At 43.0% G+C, this 16,666-nt stretch overlaps 1 protein-coding gene across 1 annotated transcript in view; it reads right to left on the reverse strand.

The window, feature by feature from the left end:
• Positions 1–15,634, reverse strand: part of LOC121644741 (2-lysophosphatidate phosphatase PLPPR4-like) — a 62,635-nt gene extending 47,001 nt beyond the window's left edge. The window contains exons 1-2 of the mRNA XM_041992909.1: positions 15,194–15,634; positions 9,036–9,221 (exon numbers count right to left, since the gene is read on the reverse strand). Coding sequence (XP_041848843.1) covers positions 9,036–9,221; positions 15,194–15,277 — 270 coding nt within the window. The 5' untranslated portion in view covers positions 15,278–15,634. The remainder of the gene's footprint in view (positions 1–9,035; positions 9,222–15,193) is intronic.
• Positions 15,635–16,666: the final 1,032 nt, after the last annotated feature.

Genomic DNA, 16,666 nt, shown 5'->3' on the forward strand with positions numbered 1-16,666 from the left:
TGGTTGTAAAGTTTGAAAACTTAGGTAACTCACTTAGGTCAATAAGTTGGCAATAATATCAGCTGTCATATTAATAATGATGATGATCTGAATGGTAAAAATAATTGTAGTGAACCGACTAAATCAGTGTATTTCATCTTGTTTACAATGGCGTACATAATATTGTGGTACAAAACAAGTGCAGATTGGTTTGGAAAGTTTCACTGTTTATAAAAAACGATTACTCTATTCATGTTAAAAATATGCCTTTTTCACAAAGTTAAATTGTTTAAAGATGGTTACACTTTTGTAGTGTTGTTTCCAGGTTAAGAGTAAAGTCTCTGATTTATTCAGTTAATGCATTGTTCATGGGGGGTTTTTTTCTCCGTGTTGCGGGGAACCGGAAGCGTAGAAGAAGAGGACACCGGAAGAGGAGATGAAGAGGGGGATTGTTTTGTGCGCGGAAGTTATGGAGAGACGGTAAACACTGAGCGGCAGAGAGGACGCTGAACCGCTGAAAGACGCGTAGAGAGAAGGAGCGAAAAAGGACTAACGGTGCACGCTGTACCAAGCTAACGCGGAAGCTGTGGTGGGTGCGTTTGACTGTTTGGTTTTGTCGCCGGCTGCACGAAGAGGAGGCGTGTCACGGGCTGGATGGAGACGAGGCGTGTCGCGGGCCCTGCAAGGAGAGGATACGTGTCGCTAGTGGAGGATAAACGCTCATCGGAGTTGGAGATGATCAGGATTCTGCTGCACAGGGTTTGGTTTCCGTGAGGATGAGGAATCACTGCAGACTGGTAGGATCGCAATACCCAAACTAACTTATTCATCTGAGCTCCAACGCGCGCCAACGGTTTAAATTGCAAGCTTGCAATAGAAAAAAACACAGAGGGAAAAAATAATCTGAGTGCACTCTTAAGGAATTTTGGTTACACAGGCTGGAAAATTGTTGTATTCTTACTGTTTAAATATCATTCTTTAATACACAAAAACCTTTTTTAAATGCAATTGTGTGTTCCTCACTTCATTTGGATTTTTCCATAATTTACACTGTACAAATAGATATGCAGGTTAGGTTATGTGTAACACGTTTTGCATTACTTGATGTTGGACAGTGATACAGATTCTAGGAAACCTCTTTATTGCCATATTTGGAAGTGAGAATCATATTAGACCCTCGACCCCGTTGTATACATCGGAATGTCTCTTTTACCAGACTGAGTATTGACGAGGTTGTGTTCTGAGTAAATGCTCCATCATTACAACGAGCTGGTGGTAAAAGGGTTACATTTGTGGGGGCTCGTCCGGGAGTGTTTTTTGTGTGTTGTTCTTGTGTATGTACAGATTTTGCGATTTGCCTGTGATTCTGCTACAGATTGAGTTTTTTTCATATTCAAGGTTGCCATATATATTGTTTTCCTGCTTTGGTGAAGAAAATGGAAGCAGCAGAAATAAAAGCTTGGTGTAAGAGACATCAGTTAGATCCTGCTCATGCTGTGGTATTAAGTGGCGTTTGTGATGTCACAGATGAGGTCATACGGGAAGTTCTTAACTCAGTTAAAATACTTGGGAAGACTAAAATAGTTGACAAAAGGCCAGACTCAACTTCCAAGACAGATTTTGTATTAGTTCGGACCCTAACTAATGTGACTATGCAGACAATACCTGACCAAGTTGGTGTTCCAGGTGAAGTTGGTCCCTGGCCTGTTCACACTGTCCCATTAACAATCGATGACCAGAAGGATTTTCAGGCAAAACTACTGACATTTCTTGAGCATGAGGGCAAGAGCATATCTGATGTTAAAGGGCTGTTAAACACCTCACCATTGGATGTAAATACTGCTCTCATTAGCGCCATTAGCTCCCTTGTCGATAAATGTAATGCTACACCTGTTGATGTTCAAAGTTACAGGAAGCTCAGAATGTTTTCTGGTGTGCGACCAACCCCTAGTGGTGAAGAGGATTATGACGCCTGGGCAGAACAAACTACCCACATGCTTGAAGAATGGCAATGCAGTGACAATATAAAGAAACAAAGAGTTGTAGAAAGTCTTAAAGGTCCAGCTGCTGACATAATAAGATTTCTCAGAGTACAAAATCCTCAGGCCACTGCAAATGATTATATGCAAGCACTTGAAACAGCTTTTGGAACCACCGAAACTTCCTCTGATCTCCTTGTTAAGTTCAGACATACGGTTCAGAGTGAAGGTGAAAAACTCTCCACATATTTATTAAGACTTGATAAACTACTGCACTGTATCTTCCGGAAAGGGGGGTTGCAGCTCGCTGACATGAACCGACTCCGCATCGAACAAGTTATAAGGGGAGCCTTGTCATACGACATGATTGCAATGCGCATACGCATGACCCATAAACTTAGACCACCACCTTCTTTTAATGATCTTCTAAAGGAAGTCAGAGAAGAGGAAGACATGCTACAAGGTAGAACTGATGCAAAGAATATGGTCATGTCCAAACCAGTCACCTCAATTTCTAAGCCAGCACCTGAAAGTAAGAGTGATCCAGAAGTTGAAAGACTCAAGAGAGAGCTCAGGGAACTCAGAGCTGAGATGAATAATCTTAAAGTGGCAACAGCTTCAAAAGCAGCTGCCCAATCTGAATCCAACCCCAAATTTGACACTGCCACTAAACCCAAATACCCAAGAAACCCAACCCCTCAAAGATCAAAGAATGCAGAGTCACCCGGAATCTTTTGTTACAGATGTGGAGAGGATGGACACTACATGAGAGAGTGTGAAGGACCTGAGAACCTCCAAAGAGTCAATAAGCGGCTTATCAAACTCACAAAGAAGTCGGGAAACTATTACGGGGCCCAGTAAGGGAACGGCCTGGCGTCCCAGAAGTAAAGACACGTTCCAAGAGCATCAAAACCGAGGCAAGGGTGGAAGACTCTATCCCAAAAGGCTTAGTTGGCCCTAGTTCTGCTGTACCAGTCCAGATTGAAGGCATTTACACAAAAGCTATACTCGATACAGGTTCTCAAGTCACCCTACTCTACAGATCCTTTTATGACAGGTACCTGACACACCTGCCATTGATGTCAATCAGTGCCCTGCAGATATGGGGACTAAGTCCCGCTGATTACCCGTATGATGGCTATCTGTCAGTAAAACTGGAATTTAGGGAAGCTGATGTTGGTGTGACGGAGACTGTTGATGCACTTGTACTAGTCTGTCCTGATCCAGTTGTTAAAGATAATGCTGCTATCCTCGTTGGCACAAACACACCCACAGTGATGCGACTCCTTAAAAGCTACAGCGATAAAGATAAAGAGGAAGAGAACTGCACAACCGTGAGGCATATTCATCCGGCATTCAAAAAGGCTTTGGAGGAAACAAAGTGTTTACCTGAAACTGACAGCCAAATAGGATCCGTATGGTTTGCTCAAAAGAAGCCAATAACAATACGCCCGGGTGGTGTAGCAAGGGTCAAAGGCGTGCCAAGGTTTCAAGGGATGCCAAGCACACAAGCCATTTTGGTGGACTTACCTGATGATTTTGTGGAAGAATCAAGATTCCCCGATCAGCTCCAGGTGAGACCTGAACTGCAGTCCGCCACTGTTGTGAGCTCAAAAAGAATCACTGTCCTTGTCAGTAACAGTTCTTTTAAAGATATTATGTTGACCCGAGGCTTGCAAATTGCTCACCTTTTTCCAGTTGATGTGTTGCCCACACCCGCCATGCATACAGAGACTGATCTTAAGACTTCAACCAAACTCACCTCGTCATCTTTTAACTTCGGAACGTCGCCCATTCCCGAGGAATATAAAGAAAGACTGGTGAATAAAATGCTAGAACGCAGTACCGTTTTCTCCACTCACGAGTTCGACGTGGGTTGCAGCAAAAGTATGAGGCATGAAATCAAAACTACGGACGATAAGCCATTCCGAGAGAGGTCACGTCGTTTACCACCAGCAGATCTTGAAGCACTCAGAGAACATCTGTCAGAACTCAAAAGAGCCGGCATAATCACTGAGTCACGTAGTCCGTATGCATCCCCCATAGTGGTCGTACGGAAGAAAAATGGCAAGATTCGGATGTGTGTGGACTACCGTACCCTCAATAGGCGTACTGTCCCTGACCAATATACAGTCCCTAAGATTGAGGATGCTTTGGCTTGTCTGAGTGGAAGCAAGTGGTTTAGTGTCCTGGATCTCAGAAGTGGATACTATCAAGTGCCCATGGGTGAATCTGACAAAGAGAAAACAGCTTTCATATGTCCTCTTGGGTTCTATCAGTTCGACAGGATGCCACAAGGTGTGTCAGGTGCTCCTGCAACTTTCCAGAGGATTATGGAAAGAACTGTTGGAGACATGAACCTTTTGGAAGTGTTGGTTTATCTGGATGATCTCATCGTGTTTGGTGCAACACTGGAAGAGCACGAACAACGGTTGCTGAAGGTGCTCGAGCGTCTGCAAGAGGAGGGCCTCAAGCTGTCATTAGACAAATGTCAGTTTTGCCAAACATCTGTGTCGTACGTTGGTCACATTGTGTCACAAGAAGGAGTGTCGACAGATCCAAAGAAAACTGAAGCAGTCACTACATGGCCTAGACCAACCACCGTAACTGCCCTGAGGTCTTTTCTTGGATTCTGTGGGTACTACCGACGGTTTGTCAAAGATTATGCCAAAGTAGCATTCCCTTTAACCCAATTGCTATCTGGTTATCCTCCTCACGGGAAACGATTCAAAGGAAAACAAGACCAGGTTTATTTCAACCCCACAGAGCCATTTGGTCATCGGTGGAATGATAAATGCGAGGCAGCTTTCAGGGAGCTGAAGCAGAGACTCACTAACGCTCCAGTTCTAGCTTTTGCGGACCCACAGTTACCCTATGTGCTACATGTTGATGCAAGCCGAGAAGGACTTGGTGGAGTATTATATCAAGAGCAAGGGGCCGGCCTACAACCAGTCGCTTTCATCAGTCGTAGTCTGACTCCATCTGAATGTCACTATCCTGCTCATAAATTGGAGTATCTCGCTTTAAAGTGGGCCGTAGTAGACAAACTGCATGACTACCTCTATGGAGCAAAGTTTGAAGTCAGAACTGACAACAACCCTTTGACTTATGTGTTGACATCAGCTAAGTTAGATGCCACTGGACATCGTTGGCTTGCAGCCCTGTCAACATATGACTTCAGCTTAAAGTACAGATCGGGAGTTCAAAATGTTGACGCAGATGCCCTTTCGAGACGCCCACACCCTGATCAAAGTCAAGAAAAGCAATGGACCGACATCTCTGTGGATGGTGTACGAGCCATGTGTCAAATGACCAAGCCAGATGCCTGTCGGGAGAATACTATTGATCACCTGGGCTTGTCAGTGCACGCTATGCCTAAAGCTTATTGTAATCTGTCCACACTGAGTCTCAAGGGAATGCCGATCCTAAGTCCGTCTGAGATCGCAACGGCTCAACAAAAAGATCCAACACTACATGAAATATGGGAAGCTGTAAAGCAGAATGACACAAGCCGAGTCAAGACAAGGAACCCTACCAGTTCATCATTGTTAAGAGAGTTTGAAAGACTGAAACTACAACAAGATGTCATGTATAGAGTTACAGTCCCACCTGGCCGAAACCGCCGTTCACAACTGGTTTTGCCAGAAAAATTCAGAAAAATGGTTATGATATCACTCCATGATGATTCTGGCCACTTAGGCATAGACAAAACCTATGGCCTCATCCAAGAAAGATTTTATTGGCCAAAGATGAAATCAGATGTGGAAGAGCACTGCAAAACCTGTGCTAGGTGTATAAAGAGGAAAACGCTTCCTAAAAGAGGGGCTCCTCTATGCCACATGCAAAGTGACGGCCCAATGGATTTAGTGTGCATGGATTTCTTGTCCATCGAGCCAGACAGTAGCCGTACAGAGAACGTTTTGGTCATTACCGATCATTATACGCGATATGCCCAAGCCTTCCCCACAAGAGATCAGAAAGCCGCAAGTGTTGCCAAAGTTCTGCTTGAAAAATACTTTGTCCATTATGGATTGCCACGGCGCATGCACTCTGACCAGGGCAGGGATTTTGAAAGTCGTCTCATTCATGAGCTGCTGAATTCACTTGGTGTTGAAAAGTCAAGAACTACTCCATATCATCCTCAGGGGGATCCACAGCCTGAACGGTTTAATAGAACTTTGTTAGACATGCTTGGAACTCTTCCACCCAACAAAAAGAGAAATTGGAGTAAGCACATTTCCCATTTAGTCCACGCTTATAACTGCACCCAAAATGAAGCCACAGGGTTCTCCCCATATTACCTTATGTTTGGGCGTGAAGCTAGGATGCCTGTGGATTTATGTTTTGGGATCTCCAGTGACCGCATGTGCAAAGGAAAGTATCTTAATTATGTTGCCGACATGAGGAGAGAGCTAAAAGCTGCCTATGATCTTGCAGAGTCTGCTGCTGCCAGACAAAACAAAGGGAATAAACAAAGATATGATCGGAAAGTCAAGTTCACACAACTTTTACCTGGAGATCGAGTTCTCATTCGTAACCTTGGACTGCAAGGAAAACATAAACTAGCAGACCGCTGGGGTTCAAAGCCTTATATTGTTGAGAGTCAAATGTCAACCTTACCTGTGTTTCGACTGAAACCAGAAGAGGATGATGGACCTGTTAAAATCCTTCACCGTAATCACATCTTGCTCTTGGGACAGAAAGTATGTTTGGAACCAGCGCAATGTCCAAATATTGTTCCGAGGAGGAGATTGAGGCGGAGGAAAACACCTGGAGCCACAAACAATGCTGAAGACTCAGTGCAGAATATGGAGATATCAGAACAGGGAAATGGAACTGATGACTGTACAGATTCAGAGGATGATTTGTTTTATGTACCGTTTGTAATGCAGAATACCGCTCAAGGTGATGATGCACTCGAACCCTTCAGTCTAGACCTTGACTTACACGTTACCCCAGAAGGACAAAGTGCTGACAAAGAGACTAGGACTGGGTCCGACCTGGTTGAACCATCTGACTTGCAAGGACCACGCCATACTATGTCAGAGACTGAAGATGCATTAACTCACGGTCCAGAGCTTAACTCACGAGAAGAGTTAGCGACTGATCCAGAACCAGAATCACGAGGAGACTTAGAGACTGACTGTGAGGTCAGGAGATCACAAAGACTTAGGAAAGCGCCATCCAGACTTACTTATGATGCCCTAGGTACTCCTAGTGCTTGTCCAGTGAAGTTTATTTCATGTTTCTACAAGTGGATAAGTCCTCCTGTTACAACTTAGTTGGGTTTAACTTGTTCTGCCACCCACCAAGCCATGAGGGCATGTCTTTTAATTTTAGTGGGGGGAGAGTGTAGTGAACCGACTAAATCAGTGTATTTCATCTTGTTTACAATGGCGTACATAATATTGTGGTACAAAACAAGTGCAGATTGGTTTGGAAAGTTTCACTGTTTATAAAAAACGATTACTCTATTCATGTTAAAAATATGCCTTTTTCACAAAGTTAAATTGTTTAAAGATGGTTACACTTTTGTAGTGTTGTTTCCAGGTTAAGAGTAAAGTCTCTGATTTATTCAGTTAATGCATTGTTCATGGGGGGTTTTTTTCTCCGTGTTGCGGGGAACCGGAAGCGTAGAAGAAGAGGACACCGGAAGAGGAGATAAAGTGGGGGATTGTTTTGTGCGCGGAAGTTATGGAGAGACGCTAAACACTGAGCGGCAGAGAGGACGCTGAACCGCTGAAAGACGCGTAGAGAGAAGGAGCGAAAAAGGACTAACGGTGCACGCTGTACCAAGCTAACGCGGAAGCTGTGGTGGGTGCGTTTGACTGTTTGGTTTTGTCGCCGGCTGCACGAAGAGGAGGCGTGTCACGGGCTGGATGGAGACGAGGCGTGTCGCGGGCCCTGCAAGGAGAGGATACGTGTCGCTAGTGGAGGATAAACGCTCATCGGAGTTGGAGATGATCAGGATTCTGCTGCACAGGGTTTGGTTTCCGTGAGGATGAGGAATCACTGCAGACTGGTAGGATCGCAATACCCAAACTAACTTATTCATCTGAGCTCCAACGCGCGCCAACGGTTTAAATTGCAAGCTTGCAATAGAAAAAAACACAGAGGGAAAAAATAATCTGAGTGCACTCTTAAGGAATTTTGGTTACACAGGCTGGAAAATTGTTGTATTCTTACTGTTTAAATATCATTCTTTAATACACAAAAACCTTTTTTAAATGCAATTGTGTGTTCCTCACTTCATTTGGATTTTTCCATAATTTACACTGTACAAATAGATATGCAGGTTAGGTTATGTGTAACACGTTTTGCATTACTTGATGTTGGACAGTGATACAGATTCTAGGAAACCTCTTTATTGCCATATTTGGAAGTGAGAATCATATTAGACCCTCGACCCCGTTGTATACATCGGAATGTCTCTTTTACCAGACTGAGTATTGACGAGGTTGTGTTCTGAGTAAATGCTCCATCATTACAACGAGCTGGTGGTAAAAGGGTTACATAATGCTAATAATGTGAGCTGCTGCTGACCATTAATAAAAATACGAAGAAGTAAAAAAGCCAGGTAACACATCAATAAGAGAAGAAACAACCTTCTGTTAGCCTTCTGTTTATCTGTTTGTCCTTCTGACAGAATCAAGTCTCCTTATTTGTTAAGTTGAAATAAATCTCATCAACACAGCAGCAACACTTTTAAATCTCCAGTTAGAGGAGGTCATTGGATAAGGCATGTCACCCTCCTTGCCTTCAGTGTCAGCATTGTTGGTGTATGAATGTTCGGTGGTGGTTGGTGGATTGGCTGCCACGTTTCCGTCAGTCTGCCCCATGACAGCTGTGGCTACATGTAGCTTAGCATCACCAGGTATGAATGAGAAGTGGATGAAGAATGGATAGAATGTAAAGCGCTCTGGGTGCCTTGAAAAGCGCTATAGAAATCTAATCCATTATTACTGTTATATAAACAGCTTTTCAGACTTTTCTCTCAGTCTTTGAAAGTGTGTTAACAGCATGTAGTTGCTATTGTAATGAGCAGTGTGGAGGATTGAGAGGTGAAGGCTTACTCACGATGGCAGCAGGAGCAGCGAAGGCCAAGCTGAAGAGCAGAGGCAGTGGACAGACTTCCTGTCTGGGCAGGATGTAGGGCAACGACAGACTGCGGTCGTTGCAGCTGTACCCAGAATGCACGGGCTGGAAAATATCCGTCAGCTCCAGGAAATAAAGACTGACAACTGAGGAGGCCAGGATGGGAAGCTGTGGATAAAATGGAGAAAATAAAGAAAGGAAATAATATATGATGAAAATCTCCCGTTTCTCCAGTCTGATAATGCTGTAGACTCAAATTCAAGCCATCAAAGAGGTGAGCCAGTGGTTGGCTTTCCTCCAGTCAGAACTGAACAGGTCCATAAAAAGCAGAACGTCACAACCAGCTCTAACACACTCACACGATCAGCTCTAATCTGCACACACATCTGCTATAACCTGCTATTACGATCAGGTTAGATAACTAGAGTAAAGAACAAGGCTGTCTAAGTTGTTTTGTTTTTCTTTCTTTCTTTTTTAAATCCGTCCTAAAGCAGAATGATGGTCTGACACTGCAACCAACAAATTTGCTTTACCAGGAAGATCCTAGAGGGTATGATGGAAACATATTTTGTTACATGTTAATGTTGGATGTGATGAAGGGAAACAAAGGAAGGTAAGAAGACAGATAAACCAGATCAAAAGCAACAGCTACCACTGCACAGCTATCATAGTAAAACCAGATAACCAGCTACTACGCCTATAAAGAAACATAGCAGAAAATATCCTCTGTAAAAAAACAAAGCAGACAATCATCAGGAGCAGCAATCAGACGACAAAAAGAAGTAAACATGAATCACAACATTTCACAAACATAACTGTAGATGTACAGCTGTGACTGTATCAGCATGCAGGTTAGTGCGTGAGTGCAAAATTTAAGAAGCTGTGAGCAGTTTGGTAGATTTGTTTGCAAGTCCTGCAGCTGGCATATGAACGAGGTTTGAAGCACAGAGGAACGCTTCAAACAGGTTGAGCCTATATTGTCAAGTCTGACATATTGCCGTCACACTTCCAATAAAGTGATCAGATATGAGGTCAATATAAAGACCGTTAAATGTTTTAATGTGTACTTTGCTCAGAAACACTCACATGACCTTACACGGCCTAGTTTCCCCTCATCATGCTGAAACAGATCTCTCTCCGTTTCCGAACTTCCTTCCTCCTCCATTGTCTTCCCTGCAGTAAAGCAGTCAACTGCTGCACAGTCCCTGAAACATTTCTACAAGAAAACTCATCTTTCCGCTTTCTGTCTCATAATATAGAATCACCTGCTCTCGTTGCTGCTGTAGTTTAAAACAATGAATTGTCCTGGGTAGGCTGACATGGTGACTCTGAGAATAAAACCGTCTTATTCTATATGGACAAGCAGCCACAGATCATTTAGTACAAATGTTTTTGACAACAGAACTAGTTCTTGGGAGGAAAGAAGAAGTTTGGAGATGTACGCCACGTCATCCTGTGACTGTCGTCGACAAAGGCACCAATGTCAAGATGTGGTCACTCTATTAAATTTCATACATATCTCAGATCTAAACAAAGCTGAAGTTACATGTCATCGAAGTATTCATGATATATTTTTCCTTAATCTTTAAAACTCCAGCAGATCTTCCCGAGGTCCACCTCTTCAGTCATCTTCAGTGTCTAAGGAACGGCAGTGTGTAGCTCTGTGGGGTAAACTTTGATGGATAACTACCCTTTAGGATGTTTTCCAGGCATTTCTATCCCGTCCAGGAGGTTTACAATCCAGCCACTAAATGTAGTTTTATTCAGAAACTCTATCTGGTAAATCCACAATGATCCATGATAACAGCATTATTTATCACATTTCATCATAAAAACATCACCATCACTACTATGTTGCTAAGAGACCTCTATTTAGACCTGGACATGATGATGAAGCCACTTCCTGTCAGACTTTCCACCAATCAGAGAGCTTAGATTGACGGTAACGTCCAATCAGGAGCAGCCAAAGATCAACCAGTGAGCAGAAAGTTCTATGTGTGTGTGAAAAGAAGAAAAATAATGCTCCTCTATGGCTGGAATAAAGCCAAGAAGACGTTTCTGATGCACGGTGGCGCCACAAAGCAGCTGAGCTGGAGTTGGTTTAGTGAGGATAGCAGGTAAATAGTAGCAGGAATAACTGGAAATGAGGAAAAAGTGGAAACATGGAAATAGTTTCTGTTGTGTGTTTGTTTCAATAACAATATTTTTTCTCCTGAAAGCCAAGACTTGAGAGAACGATGAGATGAGAAAAGGCTTGGTCACTGTTGATCTGTGTGTTATTTCTACAAAGTAATAAAAAAAAAAAAATAAAAAAAAAAAATAGGTGCACTAGAAATATACAACAATAGTTTGAAGTTTTAAGGGTTAACCAACGCCTATAATCTGGTCGTATTAATTAGACTCCAGGTTGGCATTCATGGTAGAGTTCAATCTTTGTCTCATCAGACCAGAGTATTCATTTTCTTATGGTCTGAAAGTCCCTCAGGTGCCTTTTAGTAAACTTCAGGTGGGCGACCATGTGCCTTTTTACTAAGGAGGGGATTCATCTGGTCACTCTAACATTAAGGGCCTGATTGGGGAATTATTGCAGAGATGGTTGTCCTTCTGGGAGGTTCTCCTCTTTCTACAGAGGAACAATGGAGCTGTGACAGACTGGCCGTTGGGTCCTTGTTCACCTCCCAGAGTAAGGCCCTTCTCTTCCATTTACAGATGATGGAGCCCACTGTGCTCATCAGTACCTTCAAAGAAGCAGAAATTTCTCTGTAGTCTTCCTCAGATTTGTGCCTTGAGACAATCCTGTCTCCGAGAAGCTTTCTTTATCCTCTGGCATTCACTGTACACTGCTGGGCCTTACAGACAGGTATGTACCGTTGTTTTGTCTGCCTGTCTGTTAGCAACACTACACAAAAGGTTATGGATGGATTTTGATTAAATTTTCAGGAAATCTCAGAAATGGAATAAAGGAACAAGTGATTAGTGAGTGATCCGGATCACCACCTGGATCCAGGAATTTTTTAAAGAATTCTTTACTATGGGGAGATAGTGATCATTTTACCATTAGTTCTTCTAACTCAAAAATAATGGCCAACTGGAAAAAATAAAAATGACAAAGACTTGGCGGAGGTCTGCACTCTCGAGTGCTTCTAGTTTTTAATAAATTAGCAAACAAAACAAAAAAAAAAGTTTCACATTGTTATTATGGGGTATTGTGTAGAATTTGGGGGAATAAAGTGAATTTATTCCATGGTGGAATAAGGCTGTAACGTAAGAAAATGTAAAAAATAGTGAAGCTGTGAATACTTTCCGGATGCTCTCGGCTGTACATTGTTAGCTGTGAAAACCCTGCGCTGCATGGCTATAAGCCCATTGGCCTAATTTACTGCCCTGAATCAAGCCCGATCTGCTGAGGCTGCATGCATACACACCAACATTCATCCATCATATACTGTCAGCAACAATGACACGAGTCCACATGAATAAAATGATGCTGTCTTTGATCTGTCTTTGCATAACTGATGATCTGAATTCATTCTGATCATTTCACAGACATATAAACCAAAGCTGTTATGGCCGCCGTGCTCAGAGGAAAGCAGGCAGAATGCTCTCCTCCTCAGAACGTCTGAAGCCCTAAACACACAGATATAAAAATACACCCCATTCAGAGGCCATGTTGCCTAGCAGCCAGTTAGTGGGTAGGATGGTGTGGCAGTGTGTGAGATACACCAACATGTAAGAGCAGCTACGGTGGGGATGAAAGGGGAAAGAGCAGAAATTATAACGGGTTCTGTTACCATCCTAAACTCTGGATCAGTAACACGTCCACAGTAACAGAGACTGGTTTCCAGTTCGGTTTCATCCCGGGCCAAACTGGTGTGATGATCTCTTCTTACAGAAAACAGTGCTTTAAAAGATTCAGTAAAAATGTTAAAAAAGGCTTCAGTCATCCGTCTGTCATCCAGCATCTGTACATTCCACAGCCTGAATGGACTGGTGGTGGTCCTGGAACTGGACTAACTGGGCTGGACATGTGAAGTCAGGCAGAAAAACCGAATATCATGGAGGTCAAATAACAACAGGTGTGTGAACAGGTGTGTGTCCTCTCTGTTTCTGTACATTCATGGAGTCAGTCAGCACATTTCAGTTTTTTTGTGTTAAATAATTCATTGATCCCAGTTGTTACACAAACCAACAGGCTGTTAAACAAGACGGCAAGAAAATCCAGTCCAGTCTTCATCTAATTAGGTTGATCATTGAAAATGACTTTAGTCTCTTTACTGTCCATGTAGAAATACGTTGTTGTTGTCATTCATTTGTGTTTCTCTTCTTCTTGCTCAGCAGGAATCCCTGGATCAGAGTTCTGCTGCTGGTTGACCCTCTTTCCTGTCCTCCCCCCCCCAACCAGTCCAGGAAGATGGCCGACCTTTCTGGTCCTGGTTCTGAAAGAAGTTTTTCTTCTTGGTCCTGGTTCTGATGGAGGTTTTCCTTCCTGGTTCTGGTTCTGATGGAGGTTTTCTTAGCTAGGTCATTACTATTATGAGCTGGTTAATATGAACACAGTTATTATAAACTGGACTAATGTGGATGGATTTATTTGAACTGGATTTAACTGGTCTGTGTCTGTAAAAGTGTCTAGAGATGACTTTGTTGTGACCTGGTGCTGGATAAATAAAGCTGAATTGAATTGTGGTTGTATGAAATCCTAAGTCTACTTTGGACAGAGGATGATGGTGCAATTAAAAAAATATGGTTTTAACTGGAAGAAATGTCCAGCAGAACCACAAACTATGAAGGAGACTGAGGTCAGACACCAACACATGACACAGAGACATGAGGGAAACACTGAATCACTGATACAGCTGGCGAATACCTGTACACCCACAGTCACAGTAACGAGGAGGGTGAAGACAGGTGCATTATGGGAGGTCTCCAGTTATGTAGGCACACAGCAGTGTAACATAAGTGGTTCAGGGTCACCTGAACTCATCTTAACTACAGAGACATATAGCAACACACCAAGCACACAAACAGTTTAATACTGGTTGAATCACCATGGCAACCCCCTCCATCCTACACCATTACAAGCTTTCCAATAGTTTCCATATATTTCCATGCAGCACTGGGAGTTTTCTGTTTGTGTTCTGGCCATTTTACTTCGCTGAACCCCAAAGTCTGCACATTCTTCACCAACAGCAAACAGTTTGGATCATTTCCTAAAAGACGCAGCACACTGAAGGTGACTGAATGGTTGCATGGCAAAGCAAAAAGCTGATGCACCTGAGTTGGTTAGTCTTTCTTGACTGAATATCAATTGTGACCACAAACAGTGCAACCGAAACCAGATATCCTGCAGCTGTCCTACTGATAATATAGATAATAGTGCTAAATACTGAAAGAAGAAGCAATTATTCCACCTCGGGGTGGGCCGTTCAGCAGTCTGGAGGCGTATGAGCCAAATGCAGCATGACTGTAGGCTTTAGTCCAAGAAAGAAAAACAATTACAGTGAGAGAGTGACTGTAACACAGAGACAGGATAAACTACAACCTGCGGCCATTAATGTGCTATAATGATGATTAAATGGATGTGAGGTCACAGTGCATTATCACTGCATGGAATTTGAACTCTTTTCATGGATGAATGCCACACAGATGATATTAATGCACATTCTTTCAGTTTCTGCATCAGAAAACTTGTGTATGCAGGAAGAATAATAACATCTGTTTACTGTGGAGACTGCAGGGAGAGACCGGCTAGTAAATAAAAATATATCAGCATCACTGCTCTCCAACTGCACTGATTTCATGCCATTAGCATTAACAGCCTGTCTGCAGCAAACATGCATCTCCAGCATCGTGAAAGATGATCTCGGACTGATTGTCAAGATTACCTCTCTGACTGCTTCACTGACTGTTTTCTATCCAACCAGGCCACAAGGAGTTTACAAGCAAACATGTCTGGCATCTGTCACACCGCTGGACACAGAGGCCTGAAACAAGATGCTCCATAAACACTCATTCAGCAACACCATGACACCTGTCAATCAATCAGAAAGATAGATAGATAGATAGATAGATAGATAGATAGATAGATAGATAGATAGATAGATAGATAGATAGATAGATAGATAGATAGATAGATTCACCTCCACAAAATAAAAACAGGGCAGCAGAGTGACGCTGTCCTTCGTCTCCTTGGCGCTTTTCAGGCGCTCCTTTGCGCGAGACATCACGAGCGGCCGGTGGTCTCCCCCGTTGCCGGGAGAAAGGGAACTGTACTTGATTCCCGTCGTAATTTTGGCAAAATTTCCACCGCGTCCCCGTTTTCCTCCGCACCTCCTCCTCCTCCTGCGAGCTCCTAAAAGAGAGCCTCCATCGCCTACCGAGGTGAACCTGAACGCACCGCGCCTCCTAATTAGACGTGTCTGCTCCCTCACAGGAAAACGGGATTTCTGGTTTTCAGTAAGCGGTATCGACTCCTCCAAATCTTCTGCGCTGATACTAAACCGAGGCTGAAATCTCCTGGTGTGAAACCGTATGCGGTGATCAGAGGGGAGGAGTCCTCCAGTAATACTCCCCCCCGGGTACCTTCGCAACCCTTCAGTCTCTCTCTTCAGCTCCTCTCTGCTGCAGCAGGTGACCGAGTTACGTTAAAACAAGATTTCCGTTTAGAAATGTTCACACACACACACACACACACACACACACACACACACACACACACACACACACACACACACACATATATATATATAGTTTTTATCATTTCAGAACATCACACATTGGCCAATAGTACCGGGTCAGACCCCTTTTGGTGTGATAGATGAAACCTCAGAGGTTTTCTCCATATTAACATGACAGCATCACACAGTTGCTGCAGGTTTGTCGGCTGCATCCATGATGAGAATCTCCCGTTCCACCACATCCCAAAGCTGCTCTACTGGACTGAGATCTGGTGGCTGTGGAGGCCGTTGGAGTCCAGTGAACTCATCGTCATGTTCTAGAAAGCAGGTGGAGATGATCTGAGCTTTGTGACATGGTGCATTATCCTGCTGGAAGTAGCATCAGAAGATGAGTGCATACAATGGTGATTTTAGGGGGGGAGACTGGGGGCCTGGGGCCAGGGCCAACTCTAATTGGTCGAGTTTATTAACACAGGAAAAAAAGGTAAACGCCTGCTTTCTTGCCTTTATCATTAGCTATATCGTTATTTATTATTATTTGTAAAATTATATTTATAATTATAATTTTTTCTTTATTTTAAAATAGTTTTTTAATTGTTTTAATTATAGTGTTATTAATTTATTATAATTATAATTATAATAATTATTATTATTATTATCTGTAAAGCAGTTTGGTTTGCTTTATGTATTTCACAAAATGCTACATAAATGTATTGCGGCTTCTAAGAAAAAACCTTTTAGTCGCTGAGAGTAGGAGGTCGGGTCCTTGGGTTTGCAGCTTTGTGATGCACCAGGAGGCTAAAGAAACAGATATGCTGAGATCCAAAGATGCATTTTGGTGCTATGTTTACAAAAAGCACAGTGATATTACAGGACAGCAAGGATGGATGAATGGAAAAACGTGCACCATGCACATCATCTTCACCTGTATTTGTC

Source organism: Melanotaenia boesemani, chromosome 8 (assembly GCF_017639745.1).
Source record: "Melanotaenia boesemani isolate fMelBoe1 chromosome 8, fMelBoe1.pri, whole genome shotgun sequence".
Classification (NCBI taxonomy): Eukaryota; Metazoa; Chordata; class Actinopteri; order Atheriniformes; family Melanotaeniidae; genus Melanotaenia; species Melanotaenia boesemani.